Raw genomic sequence first — 15708 nt, 5'->3', positions numbered from 1 at the left:
CAGGCCAACAAACAACTAAATTCCAAGCAGAGACAATTGTTTTTAACACAACCAACAACATCGAATGTAAGATCTGAGTTTAACATCGACCTGTGCCGTTCTCTCATCTCTGCTGATATTCCTCTCTACAAACTAAAGAATAAGGTCTTCAGGGAATTCCTTGAAAAATATACTCAACATACAATCCCGGATGAGTCAACACTTAGGAAGACGTATGCTCCATCCATCTACGATGAGACAATACAGAAGATAAGAGATGAAATTAAAGATAGTTCAATTTGGGTTTCCATTGATGAGACTCCCGACAAAGAAGGTAGACTTGTTGGTAATGTAGTTATCGGTTTGTTAAGTGAACAATATTCTGAACGAATTCTTTTACATTGTGATGTTCTAGAAAAGTGCAATAACAAAACTATAGTTAAACTGTTCAACGAAGCTATGGGTATCCTGTGGCCAAAGGGTATTATGTACGATAATGTGTTATTCTTTATTAGCGATGCTGCCCCTTATATGGTCAAAGCTGGACAAGCATTATCTGTTGTATATCCTAAATTGACTCATTTTACTTGTGTGGCGCATGCATTTCATCGTGTGGCAGAAGTGGTCAGAGACAATTTCCCTAAAGTAGATTTGTTGATTTCATCAGTGAAAAAAGTATTTCTCAAAGCTCCCAGTAGAGTTAACGTGTTGAAAGAAATGTACCCTGAAATTCCATTGCCACCAAAGCCAATTTTAACTAGATGGGGTACATGGCTAGAAGCAGTTGAATATTATGCCGAACATATAGACTCTATTAACAATGTTCTCCTTGCATTGGACTCTGAAGATGCAGTCTCAATTGATACTGCGAAAACAGTTACCTGTGACATAAGTGTGAAGAATGACTTAGCTCACATTCAGCATACATTTTCATGCATCATAAAAACGCTCAAAAGTCTCCAAAATAGGCACCTTTCACTATCTGAAAGTTTTGAAATTATAAATAGTACTGTGGAACAACTGAATCGTGGTAGAGGTAAAGTTGCAGATGCAGTAAGAGCTAAGGTGGACACTGTACTTTCAAAAAACCCTGGATATGAAGAACTACAAAAGGTTGTTGCTGTGATGAGTGGTGAATCAACAGTGAAGATTAACTTGGACTTATCCCCAGCAGACATTGTGAAATTGAATTATGTACCAGTTACTTCTTGTGACGTCGAACGCTCTTTTAGTCAGTATAAATCTATCCTCAGAGACAATAGAAGAAGATTCACTTTTCAGCACTTGAAAGAAATGTTTGTAACCTATTGTTATGGTAACAGACAATAAAAATTGTGTTTTGTTGAAACTACATTGGAAGATAAGGTACGTCCATTATATTTTTTGTTTAGTTTGATTAAAATGTACCAATATTTAACGTACATAGTCATTTTTTTATAATTTTAAGTCCATATTTAATTCCATATTTTGGTAAAAATCCATATTTAATTCCATATTTTGGTAAAAATAACTACATATATATTTACATATTTCATATATTTTTAGTCCATATAAATCCGTTCCCTGTTTATGACATATTATATTTTATTCAAATTAAATTTAAAAAACCAACTGAAAACAAAACACACTAACATTGACAATTATATGGTAGCTTATCAAAACTGAAAACCCATCAATATTAAAATATATAACTATTCTAACTTTCAGAATATTGTTATATTAATGTTACAATTACATTTAAAAAATACACCATCTTTGATATTAAAACACATTGCAACAGTCAATTTTCCAAGGCATTTCTTTGCAATTCATTCTTTTCCTAAACAAATATTTCGCCAAGTACTTCACAGATTGTTTTTGTCCATTGTAGGCTGATAGTGTTGCTTTCACGTGCCTGCATATTCTTTCAATTGTGTCTGTACGGACACCTGAGGCTTTTACGAGGAATCTACGGTATATCTGATGATTGATTATAATTTTCTTTGCCCGAAACGTGCGCAGATATAAAGTGAAACTGACGAATATCTTTTCAGTCGTAATGTTTATTTAGAAGTAAGCTAAATGTTTGTCAAGTATAATTTTTAACAGAGAAAATATATTTTGGTAGATTTTGCTTGGTACGGAGACAAGATAATATAAGATAAGCAAACATTAAGAAACTACTGTCTGTAAAAATTGCACATCATGAAGGAACGTAGATAGATATGTGAAAATTATACTAAAGATAATGCAGGGTATGACAAGCAAGTGATTAGAATTTCAAAATAATTTTGCATCCCTGAACCCAGCAGTGCCCTCTGAACTCTAGTGACAGGCGGATAAACAAAGGGCTGTTGTGCAGCCAGACGAGCAGTATATTAGGGTCAACAGGCAGTGAACCTTTCTTTAAGGGTCACTATGCCTCGTCGTGCTGATGGGGAACCGTATAAATAAACAGCTGAGTTCGAATGGGGACCAATGATTGGCCTGAAGGTGAACTTTCGTATCGCGATATTGCTACTCATGTGGGATATCATGCCACTACAGTAATGTGAGTGTGGAAGCAGTGGACCGAAGAGAATCGGACACATGGAATATACGGTAGTGGATCACGATCTGTGACGCAGAGATCTACTTCGCAGAGGGCCGCTTGTACGCACTCCTTTGCGGTAGATTCCCTTGACTCTAGATCATCGACGTCTCAGGCTACAATGGCCTCGTGAACACACAAAGTGACTCGCGGATTGGCAACACGTGGTGTTTTCGGACGAATCCCGTTTCAACTTGGACTACAATGATGGTCGTATATGCATTAGACTATATCGTGGCCAGCAGTATCATCCAGACTGCATTGTCCAGCGTCGTACCGGCCAAACGCCAGGCGTAATGGTGTGGGGCACCATTGGTTATCATTGAAGATCTCGGCTGCTATGTATTGAGGGTAGACTCAACAGCAACCGGTACATCGAGGACGTTATGGAGGCAGAAGTCATACTCTTCCTTCAGCCCACTCCTGACGCTATATTCCTCCAAGATAATGTTCGACCACATGTTGCTAGGAATGTTCAAGTTCTCTTCAACGCACATCATATTTAGCTTCTTCATTGGCCTGTCTGTTTGCCAGACATGTCGTCTATTGAACATGTATGGGATATGGTTGGTCAACAAGTAGTCCGTCAACAACCTCCAGCAGCCAACGATGAACTGTGGGCATGTATACAAGCAGCCTGGCAGGCCATTTCCCAGACAGAGATCCAAGGTCTTTTTGATTCAATGCCACGTCGTATAGCAGCTCTGATTGCAGCTCGTGGAGGTTTCACAAAATACTGATGTACTCATGTGTATTGGTCTGAAACGTTAATCATTTGTGTAAATCAATATTAGTAATATGTAAAATAAATTTTATTCAATTCTCATGATTCCTTCATGTTGCAATTTTCACAGATAGTAGTGTATGTAAATGCTTGGTAATGTCAGTAAAAAACCTATGTAATTTATATAACTATTACTACGAGGGGGATCCAGGAAATAACGACCGTTTTGTTGTAATAATTAAAAAATATATATTTATTTGAAGAAACAAAGTCTGTTACATAACTGAAGCTTCCTTTACTTCTCTACATAATCACCACCTACATTTAAACATTTGTCGTATCTGTTCACTAGCTTTAGAATTCCCGTGTTATACTCCTCTGCCGCCAGTTCATTAAGCCAGGTGTTCACTGTCTTCTTCAACTCTTCATCACTTCCAAAACGCATACCACCCAGAAAGTCTTTCAGCTTAGTGAAAAGGTGAAAATCGCTAGGAGCAAGTTCTGGACTATAAGGGCGGATAATCAAAGATTTCCCAACCGAATTGATCCTGCACTTCTCGAGTTGAAGCAGCAGTGTGCGGGCGGGCACAGATTTTGTGGTAGCCAAGATGTTGCGACACAATTTCACCAAGCAAAGAACGAGAAATGTCAGGAAAGGCAATATGCAATTCGTCGAGTGATGTGCGCCTGTCTTGCAAGATTCTGTCGTTCACTTTAGTCTTCAGGTCTTCTGTGATGAGTGATGGGCGTCCGGGTCGAGTTTCATCGTGGACATTTGTTCGCCCATTGTTGAACATTTCGCACCATTTTCTCACATTTATTTCATTCATTACAGTATCACCATACACTGTCCACACCTGTGGAGTAACGGTCAGCGCGTCTGGCTGCGAAACCAGGTGGCCCGGGTTCGAATCCCGGTCGGGGCAAGTTACCTGGTTGAGGTTTTTTCCGAGGTTTTCCCTCAACCCAATACGAGCAAATGCTGGGTAACTTTCGGTGCTGGACCCCGGACTCATTTCACCGGCATTATCACCTTCATCTCATTCAGACGCTAAATAACCTAGATGTTGATACAGCGTCGTAAAATAACCCAATAAAATAAAATCACCATACACTTCTTTCAATTGCCGGTAAATTTCTGCATGTTTCAAATGTCGGGCATTCAAAAATCGAATCACACTCCTCACCTCACAGTCGGCGAGATTATCAATCACGTCGTTCATTTTGAAGTAACACAAAATGCACAATGGTGACTTGTTGCAACCTGTACTCACAACATTATGAGAACACATGTTAAGGAAGCCAGTTGACCTTCAAACAAGGAAGGGGAGTCAGCTGTGCGGCGGGTATGCGCGAACGGTCGTTATTTCCTGGATCCCCCTCGTACAATCTTTATAATTTTACTTAGTCTAGGTCCGGTTCATTTAGAACCCGGCCTTGCAATTGCTTTTAACTTCAAATAACGATGAGGTGACCTTTACTTTTTTACGTTTAAAAGTTTCCTATGTACATATTTGGAGCTCAAAATCCCTAATTTGTTATATGCACGCATACCCATTTATTTTTACCGAACTTAGTTGTGAGCTAGTTGAAGAAAATTATTATTGTTGTTTAGTCATCTGTCCGAAGAGAGACATAAATCTCACTAGTGACGCCAACAGGACACTACTTATAAGACAACTAGGCCAGGATATAATGGTGTAGGATGGCCAGTTCCTTCCCTCTACTCGATAATTATATAGGGAAGGTAGGAGATATATTTTCATTCTGATTTCCACTTTTATTGTGAAAAGTGTAATAAATTCTACATACGGCTTCCTATTCATTGTATAGCCTTTTACTATGGGAAATAATACATACTTTTAATTCATTATTGAACCAAATTTTCCCTTACTTTCGATATGTCTCCAAGTTGGCTGCAGCCGGAAAGGAGTGTTGGACACAAAGCTCTGAAACACCGCTGAAAATAAATTATGTACATTAGATTCTTAAGCATGGAGCAAATGATAATGTACAGTCAAAAGAAGGAAGAACAAGGCAACAGAAAATAATACTCATTGAAAAGAATACCTTGTAGAATATATTTTCCTAAGAAGTGTTCCGCGCAATAAATGGAGAGCTTGTGTAACTAGCTAATTAGTATCACATCAGATACCCCTTGTAACTAGCTCATACATATGGCACTCAAAGAAATTATCTGAAGATATATAACATTTGCAAAATTTTCATCATAAAGGAGTAAAAGTTGTTATATTGTTACACTTGTTTTATTTAGGCTACCCTGAAATCTTTTAAGTCAAGTCTCTCCACAATTGATTAATAAGAAGAAGAAATGCGCACAAGTGTGCAAGAGTTCATTTGTTATTATTCTTTGCTGTATTCGCTAATTGACTTGATTCTATTCTTGCATTTTATTATGTGATATCTTTCGCAGAGCTGATAACAGAGTTCGCACACGCATTCCAGACTAGGAGAGTGGTAGCGGTGGTAGCCGTGGGTCGCCAGACTTGTCGTAGTTCTTGGTTGGGTCCTGCCCAAGTTCTGTCGGTCATCGCGTTAATGCTATAGAAGTCAAGCCAAATCTCGTCTCTTTTCTGTCTCCTTTCCTCTAGCAGTCTGGTCGAACTCTCGGTAGATGGCAGTTTGTACCGTAGGTCTTCTATTAAGAAATTTTCCCTCGCCAACTCGCAGGCTATTCTCGATGGCGTGTGTTTTGAGATCCCGAGAGCTGCTTTCAAGAACCGCGCTTTGATGTTTTCCATAGTTCTGAGATCTCTTAGGCTTAGGTTGGTCCATATGATGTCAGTGCCGTGGGTTATTATCGGGACAATTTTTGCCTTGAAGAGTCTAATAGCAGTGTCCAGGCTTAGCTGCCTTATATTCTTAATATCAAATATTGCCTTGATTGCTGATGTTGCCCTTTCTTTGACATGGATCCGGAAGGAATTTGTCGTTGTTTGCAGTGTTACTCCCAAATATTTAAACGCGTTGGTGACTTTTAGTGGTTCATTTTTGTAGTAGAGCATGTCGTCCGTCTTTCTACCTCCCCTCCTGAACGTCATTTGAACTGTTTTGTCTTTGTTGATCTGGAGCTGGTTTTCGTCTGCCCAGTTTACAATCCGGTTAAAGGTTTCTTGCACGTCTTCTTTCTTTGTCGAGTCTGGGCCATGTCATCGGCGTATATAATCAAGGGTGGGCAAACTTGAGTCACATCAGCTGTAGCGATGTTAAAAAGCAATGGACTCAGTGGGTCTCCCTGTAATATCCCTCTGGTTTGGGTGATTCCTTCTGATATTGTGACAGTGTCATTTACCTTAATGATGTTTTGGGCTAGGATGTTGTGGATCAAGGTCGCTGTGTGCTCATCTAGTCATGCTATTTTCATCAATTTTTGCGAAAGTATGAGTCTGCTTACGCTGTCGAACGCTTTTGTATAGCCGATGAAGATGGTGTAGTAATTCTGCTTTGGCATTCTAAGTGCATCATGGATGTCCGTTAACAGGCATTCTACCACTTGCAAACATGAGCGACCTCTCCTAAATCCAAACTGTTGCTCAGATATTTGCGCGTCCGCTATCTCCGTGATTCTCTTTGTTAGTATGGCCGTCAATAGTTTGAAAGCGTTGTTCTCTAGGGCTATTCCTCTATAGGAGTTGGGGTTATCAGTGGCTCCTTTGCCTTTATATAGCATCTTGATGTGTGATAGCCTCCAAGGGTCTGGTATGTCTCCTGTTTCCAAGCACCGGTTGAAGAGGGAATCCCATGCTCCGGCTAGTACATGATAGGAGTCTATAATGTGTTCGTTCACATTCCCGTCTGGTCCAGCTGCTTTCTTCTTTTCAAGGTTCAGTATAACTTCCGCGATTTCATTTGTGGAGATGCATCTGTACGTCCCTTCTTCCGGTGGGGGTCGTTTGGGAAAAGCATAGCTGTCCCCATCTGGGTTCAAGATGTTCGTGAAATGTGCTTGCCACGTTTTCATCAGAATGTTTGGTGGTACTGGTATTTTCCTTTGCCTCAGTGCTACGAAGGGGTCTGTTTTGGCCGCTTCCGCTCGTTTTTGTCCCTCGCTTTCAGTGTGGGCGTTCCTTTTTTCTTTCAGGAGGATTTTGTATCCCTTTCTAGCTCTCGCGTGCCTCTCCAGATCTTGTGGGAGCCCTGTACGTTTTGCTTGATGCAGGGTCTGCAACTTAACCTTCCTCTCTCTGTAACACTGGGTGTCAAACCACGGTTTCGCTCTTCTGTGTCCGGCTGGAATAGTGGCGGTCTGAAGTAATCGCTGAATTTTGTGGAAAGCTTCTGTTGTGTCACACTTTATGATCTCTTGAATTGGGCTTATTTCTTCGCTGGCTGCTGTCAGTATTTGTGGCCCTAGGAGCTTTATTGCCTACGCTGAAAGTGGCTGTTACTGGGACATGTTTCCTGAGCAGCGCTAGTGCAGAGGTGTACGCCACTGAGTGCCCTCTCACTTGCACGTTGTTCCCTCTGTAGAATATTAGATCAATTGTGCTGCTACCGTTGGGCGCAACAATTGATTGATGTAACAAATATTTCTCTCCGTTTCTGTTTCTCAATAGCCATTAACATTTTCCCACAGGTGTAATAAGCTTGATGTTCACAGTTTATATTGTATTGAATTCGATTTTGCCATCAATAATGTCCTTACGGCAGCAATTGTACTTTGAGAACAGGTATTGTTCCTTATCAGTAAATGTCAACATATCCACCAGCGGAAGTGGGGCCAAGTTTTATATGATTGTTTCTTTTTTTTCCACACAGGTTTGTTAAACACATATCGTGAGGTACTTTGACCTACGTGCATCAGCCTGATGAATGGAAGAAAAAGAGTTGCAAAATATTTTGGATAATCATTTATATTAACTCTCCTGCTACCAAGTGGTAATGATTATCCCACTGATTTTTCAATATTGTTTTCATTTTTCTTCATATTTATTTTTGAAATTCTATGTATTTGTCCGTTATATGTCTACTACCATTTTGAAATAAGAATAACAAAAATAATTAATCTACTTTAATAAGTAATTCGCATTATTTAAGAGGTGTGATCTTGTTACCCCTTGGTAGTCTATGTCATGAAAATTACGGGATATACATATATATATATATATATATATATATAACTTTATTGCTATTGTTATTTATATTATCATGAGTATCATAACCTTTGCTTCCAATTTTTTTAAATTTTTATTTCTGTGTGTTATAGAAAATTGCAGGATCTGAAATTCAATTTGTAGGTTAGTTTTCTATATTTTTGAGCTTGTCTGCTTCTAAATTATTTTATTTTCTGTTATATCATTAATCATATTGTTATGTATATTATCATGAGTATCATATCCTTTGCTTCTAATTTTTAAAATGTTTTGTTTGCGTCTGTTATAGTTAGCCTATTCTAAAATTGATTTTGTTAGAAATAATTATTAGTAGAGCGTTTTTCCAAGACATTCATTGGTGTTCATATATTTGAATTTCAACAAAAAACTAAAATGTATTTTCTTAGATTTATATTTTTATTCATTTATCTTTAGAATTCTTAAAGACTTTATTTTAATATAAACAAATTCGTCCACACCTATGGAATAACGGTTAGCGCGTCTGACCGCGAAACCAGGTGGCCTGGGTTCGATTCCGGGTCGGGGCAAGTTACCTGGTTGAGGTTTTGTCCGGGGTTTTCCCTCAACCCAATATGAAGAAATGCTGGGTAACTTTCGATGTTGGACCTCTGACTCATTTCACTGGCATTGTCACCTTCATCTCATTCAGACGCTAAATAACTTAAGATGTTGATAAAGCGTCGTAAAGTAACCTACTAAAATAAAATAAACAAATGTCTTGATGTTCATGGATGTATATATTGTATTTGAATATTCAAATTTCAACAGATGCAGTAACCAAAATGATTTACAATTTCCTTTAGAATACTGTGAATTTCATTGTTTGTAGCTTTGTTTTCTACCCTATGAAATTATATAGCATTGAAAGATTGTCTTGAAATAGAAGGTAGACAAGTTTAACTTTACTGATATGTTTTTCATAGTGTCACCAATAACATTATTTGAAGTTCATTAATTTTGGTGCACGTTTTTAACAAAATGGAATGGGACTTCTGAATCATCCTGTATTTTTAAAAAGCGGAAAATTATTTTATATTTGTACATTTTGTATAGATCCATAATCATTAATATATGCATTGTTAATATTCAAAGTGCTTAACAAAGATTGGTACCATGATTTTGATGGGGGGTAATTGTATAACCCCTCTTGGTAGTATTAAGTTGTAAAAAGCTTGCTGGCAGGAGGATTAAAAGTGATATGATACTGAATGAGCTTGTAATTTGATAATAATTATTGAAAAATTGTCATGACAAAGGCAATTAGATTGTATTGGCTCCCATAGTCTAAAAAAAAACAATATATCTCTTGTTAGGGGGAAAGGAACAGGCCACCCTATCGTTTTATCTCATGGCTTAGTTGCCTCATAAGTTGTGCATTTTTGTGGTATCACTTGTGAGGTTCATACCTGTCTTTGGATGGTTGATTAAGCAGCGATAACAATGATAACAATATCTGTTGTTTGAAATGCAGAGGATAATGTTTAGGCTTACTCATGGCACATAATGAAAACATTGTGCCACACTTATAATTTTCTGGTAATAGCCGATTAAATAAACTAAATGACGCAGCAGCAGCCTCTCTCATGCGCATATGTATGTATATAACAGATTGGCCATTGTAATGTTAAAATCCGCAGCATGTGGAAGAGAACAACCACCAAGATCGCCACCGTCGTTTTAAAACAACCGCTAGGTGGAAGTACATTTGTTCCATGTAATTCAAATGGGAGTTGTGACGAGATTTATTCTACTGTCGCTAGATGGCAATATAGTAAACTTGATAAAAAATTTTGCCGTCAAAACTATAAGGCTGAGCAATCTGTTATATACTATAGTGATCAGGGTAAAACACGAATAAACTTTGCCGAAAGAATTTATACAGGCCAGGAATATCATTTTGTACATGAGAAGAAAAGTGCATAATCGAATTCATACAGACATATTCACTAATATTAAATACTAAATATATTTTATATTTTTGTATTATATATAATTATTTCAGAACGAATTCGGAAGTTCGAGCTAAATAATAATAGTTGTAACACTGTGAATAAGCCTCTTTCAGCAGCTTACATTCTGCAGATCAGTGTCAACCATTAATGTCTGTTACAGCCATGATGGAAGTGATCAAGATGGAAGTAGACGTCGACCCATTGGCTATACAGTCCAGTGATAATACTAATACAGACGGAAAGAAGCCCTTATTAGAGGTAAGCTGAAAGTCTCTGGTTCTAAATTGTATATAATAATAATAATAATAATAATAATAATAATATTATTATTATTATTATTATTATTATTATTATTATTATTATTGAGCTAGAGTGTCCCTATGAAGAGTAAACATCTCCTGCGAGAGGGTAGCTCTTGTTCTCTAATGCAATGAGCTAATTTGCGTTAGGGCGTGACATGTATAATATTGTAGAATATGACAATGCTCTGTGGGTATATCTGTCAGTTTATTATAGTTAGTAGAATCTCAGTATATAGACTGAGAAATTTCAAATCTTGAATTGTTTTTCATGTTTTCCTTCATGTTATGTGTTATGTGATTTTTCTTTTTACTCTCTCATAAAATGTTATTAGCCGATAACGGCGCTGGTTTAAATTGAGCTTTAGGACAACTTTCAGTTATAAAAGCTTCTCATAAATTCACTTAATTTGTTCATGCCTTCTATATTTTATTGATTATAGTATTCATTCATTCATTCATTCATTCATTCATTCATTCATTCATTCATTCACTCATTTAGTCTTCTGCCTAAGGGCAGGTCTTTCACTGCAAACCCACCATTCTCCAGTCTTTCCTATTTTCTACCTTCGACTTCATCTTCTCATATGATCTGTATATCTTAATGTCGTATATCATCTGATATCTTCCTCTGCCCTGAACTCTTCTCCCGTTCACCATTCCTTCCATTGCATCCTTCAGTAGGCAGTTTCTCTCAGCTTGTGACCCAGCCAATTCCTTTTCCTCTTCCTGATCAATTTCAGCATCATTCTTTCTTCACCCTCTCTTTCCAACACAGCTTCATTTCTTATTCTGTGTGTCCACTTCACACGCTCCACTTGTCCCCATATCCACATTTCAAATGCTTCTAGTCTCTTCTCTTTATTCCATCATAACATCTTATGTTTCTGCCTCATAAATGGGGCAAAAGCTAATTGAGATTTCTCGGTCTCTGATCGGGTCAAAAAACCTGATAGAACTGATATTTCGGTTGAAGTCCGGAGGGCCTAATTAATCAAATTGTCTTTCCTCACCTCCATGCTGGGGGCCCTGGGATCTTTTAACATGCGAAAGAGAGAGTGGAGTGCGGAAAGCAACGGGAAGCTATTGCATTTATCTTTCCCAAGAAAAACTGCAAACATGGCATGATTATATTATGTAAGATTAAAAAGTAGAACTTCGACTACAAGTGAGTTACTCGTATAGCTCTCAAAGACATGTGGTAGGGAAGATACTGCTCCACTGTAACACCATCGTAACAAACATAGATGAATCCTTGTCAATGTGTCAGTCACTTATTACTGAAACTGGACATCATTCTACAATAATTTCTCTACACAAGATCATTTAATTGCAGTGGCGGCTCGTGCCTTTCTTGGATGGATGTTCACAAAAAAATGAGTAATGAACACACTGATATATTCTCATATAGCTGAGTCACACGTCAGAGATAAACCAGTTCTAATATACCTGTACCAAATCTACGTATATAAACCTAAATTAAAACCATTAAACAAGAATAGAGTAAAATTAATTCATAGCACTCACCTTGACTGCTGTTGTAGATGGTGTTGAAGATCTAGATTTATTTGTAGAGAACCTCCATGCGCCTAGTTTTGAGAGATGCAAATTTATCAATAACTTTATTATTGAAGTCTCTAATGTCGTTAACAAGTTTTTTTTTTTCCACTGCCAACATAGCCAATGTACTTAATCGGTCTTCTGTCATGGTGCAGAGGAATGTTTTAATCCTCCTTTAATTTAACACACAATTTCACACACGTCCGTCTCCAAACTTCAAGTGTTACTGTTTCAACTTTCAATACGCACCATTGCAGCTTGTATTTTCCTTACTTTGCTGAACAAAAGACAACAGAATCAGTTCCCGCGCGTAACAGTATTTTGAAAAGAAAGAGTAAAGAGAGAAAACGAGGAAAGAGGGAGAAAGGAACACGATGCCAGACCCAAGAGAGATGGAGCATCTCTGTTTCTCTGTCACTAGCACGTTAAGACCTTTGCGAGTAGAGCTATTGTAACCATTGTAACAAACCAGAAAATATTCTCGCCTCAGGCGATTTCACCCTGCTAGAGAAAAATTGTGCGAGCTGCTGTCAACCTGTCCAATGGAGATTTAAAGACACACGACACATGAACGGGACATTCTCTTGAGACGAAAAATGTAGGAATGTCATTGCACATTGGAAAGTAATAGATGTAATAATATTAATACAGTAATATATATGATTAATTATTGTTGGTTTTTAAGGTGTTCACGTGCTCCTGTGCTCATATCGAGGAACCGCTGCTGTTTAATTGTAATTTGAGGTAATTAATTATGATTGGCTAAGATGATATGTAACCAATTATTTCCATGTGAAACAGTATGTTACACTGTTTGACAGTATACGTGTTAGCACTCTGCATCTGTTATTGAAGAGCAGTTTATACACATTACTATGCTAATATGTTGCTGCGTTATAGTATGACATGTGAACCCTATTTGATAACCATGCGACACTGGATTATCAAGACCATCAAGGGACTTCACACCAACTTGATTCGTACTGGCTCAGTTACGCAACAGAAGAGTGCTGGCCGGCCAAAAACAGTGATCACAGAGGCAAAGCAGCCGCTACTGAGGCCTTCCAGAGAAGTCTTAAGAAATCCATTTGACAGTACCAGCGGGAACCTGGTGTATCCTATGGATCCGTGCAGCGGTTGCTAAAAGAAATGAATTGGCGGCTCTGGAAGCCACACTTTGTGCAAGCTCTGTCATGTGAGGACTGTGATATGAGAATGGAGTTTGCAGTCTCTCTACTAGCATCAATTCGAGAGGAACCTAACCTTTTGCGACACATTCTATGGTCAGACGAGAGGAGTGTGGCTGGGTGCCAAATGAAGTGCTTGAGACGTTCAGCCACATGTGGAAAAATGTGAAGCAAGTGCTGGTGCTTACATCGAATTTTAATATTGGTGGAATTTTAAGCAATCCTAATGACTGGGCTATTAGTTCATGCTACTTTGATCCTGTCGTGTTAATTCATTTTATTATGTAGTTGTGAACTTTGTAGTTTGCGAGCAAGCACAAAGGTATTGGAATGCTTGCAGTCAGTTGTCATAATCAGGATTCTCATACTGTAGCTTAGTTCTTCACTGACTCAGTCTTAGGCATTAATTTTGTTATTTCCAAAACAATTTCTTGCTTTCTGCATTAGTGTGAAAATATATGTTCCCCTAATACTATTCAAATAACACTAGTTCGAAAACTGTTGTTAAATTGTAGTGTGAATTGCGCTCTCTAAAAACCTTCAAGAACGAGGTCATTTCTTTCTCTTTGAGACTACATTTTTGTAACCTTTGACGTTAAAATATTATATTTGCCATTATTGCAACGGAATTGTTAAGAAAGAGTGTTACATTATAAGTTCTTATGATAATGTACATATTATTCCATAAGACTCCAACACTGATAGTTATCTTCAAATTTCGATTTCTTTGAGGGGAAGAACTTACATAAATTCATAGATACATACTTGCATGAATTCATCCAGCCACCCATACATACATACATACATACATTCTAAGCTACCGGCTTGGTTCAGTCGGTTAAGGCACTTGCCTGCTGGTCTGAAGTTGCGTTTGGGCGCAGGTTCAATCCCAGCTTGGGCTGATTACCTGGTTGGATTTTTTCCGAGGTTTTCTCCAACCGTAATGTGAATGCAAGGTAATATATGGCGAATCCTCAGCCTCGTCTCGCCAAATATCATCTTGCTATCACCAATCTCATTGACGCTAAATAACCTAGTAGTTGATACACCAACTAAAATAAAATAAAAAATATTATACATTCAGTCATTCTGAGTGGCGCAGTTGTTATAGCGCTGGCCTTCTATAGCCTAGGTTGCGGGTTCGATCCCGACTCAGGTCGATGGCATTTAAGTGTGGGAGAGGATGGTGAAATTTTGCAAAATATTTGATTTTTTGTGAAAAAAATATTATTGCCTAAAACTATTCTTTGATATGTGTAGAACACAATACATATTATTTTATTGGTCATTTAGCACGATTGGAGGTCATTAGCAGCCATTTTTAAATGGCCTGCACGCTGGGATTTTACATGACTTTCCCCATTCTCTCCCTGCCATCATAGAACTCCCTTCTTTTTACAATTTCTTTCGAAATGCCCCGATTTCTGTGCAGGAAATCTTCAAATAATTTAGTCTCATGGTTGTAGATAACAACACTAAGTGATAATAGGATTTACTTCAGAATGTTGATGGTAGATGTCAGAAAAATATATTTCATTTTATTCTGAAACAGTATTTTGCTTGTTATGCTTCATCCAGTATCTTTCAAGCACGTGGTAAAAGCATGCTGTCTTTGTTCTAATATAAATGTATCTGAAATATGAGTCAAGAACTGTAAATAGTTGTACATAAGTCTTGTACATTCGTGTGAAATATGCAATACGTGTATATAAGTTTTATTTATCGTTTAGTGCAAGTGTAAATCGTATTGTAGTTTTGTGAGGCAACCTTTACACCGTCCAGCATTAGTCAAAACCACATGTAATTTTTTGTGTGAAGTGTTGTGTAAATTCGTGTAAATATAGGCCTTAGATGAGTTTTAATTAGTTTTGAGTGTAATAAACTAAGTTGCAGTCATAATGGTCAGAGTTAGGAAGAACAAAGCTAGGCTAAAAAAGATTTAGAATCTATAAGAAAAGTTAGCTTTAAAACAATGCAGTTCCTAATACATTGCCAATAAATGAGAACCATGAGCAACAAATATTACCTTGTCCCTCTAATACAAATGCACAAGCAGCAGAAATTAGGCCTATTGTCAAGAAGAGGTTGGAACATATGCAGGAAACTATCGGCCTAAGTGTAAATAAAACAAATGAAATTGATCATTCATCAGAACCTAATTATGTTATTTTAGGTGTATCCTGCTTTCAGAATTTAGTTAGTAAGATAGCATGTCCTCAGTGTTTTAGTATAGGTTTCACAATAAAACAGACTTGTGGGTTTGCAAGCCAGCTAAAAATGTCATGCTCAGTATGTAGCTTTTC

The 15708-nt window shown here is 37.7% G+C and overlaps 1 protein-coding gene across 7 annotated transcripts in view; it reads left to right on the top strand.

Moving 5' to 3' along the window:
* Positions 1-15708, top strand: part of LOC138693302 (zinc finger protein 235-like) — a 103502-nt gene that overhangs the window by 70907 nt on the left and 16887 nt on the right. For all 7 annotated transcript variants that reach the window (XR_011330277.1, XR_011330278.1, XR_011330276.1 and 4 more), the window contains one exon: positions 10520-10617. Coding sequence is in view for 4 of the 7 variants with exons in the window: in XM_069817170.1 (XP_069673271.1) it covers positions 10522-10617 (96 nt within the window). In the remaining 3 variants the exon portion in view is untranslated. The remainder of the gene's footprint in view (positions 1-10519; positions 10618-15708) is intronic.

The sequence above is a fragment of the Periplaneta americana genome, chromosome 17 (genome assembly GCF_040183065.1).
Source record: "Periplaneta americana isolate PAMFEO1 chromosome 17, P.americana_PAMFEO1_priV1, whole genome shotgun sequence".
In the NCBI taxonomy this organism is placed as follows: domain Eukaryota; kingdom Metazoa; phylum Arthropoda; class Insecta; order Blattodea; family Blattidae; genus Periplaneta; species Periplaneta americana.
This window is presented reverse-complemented; position numbering and strand designations above follow the sequence as displayed.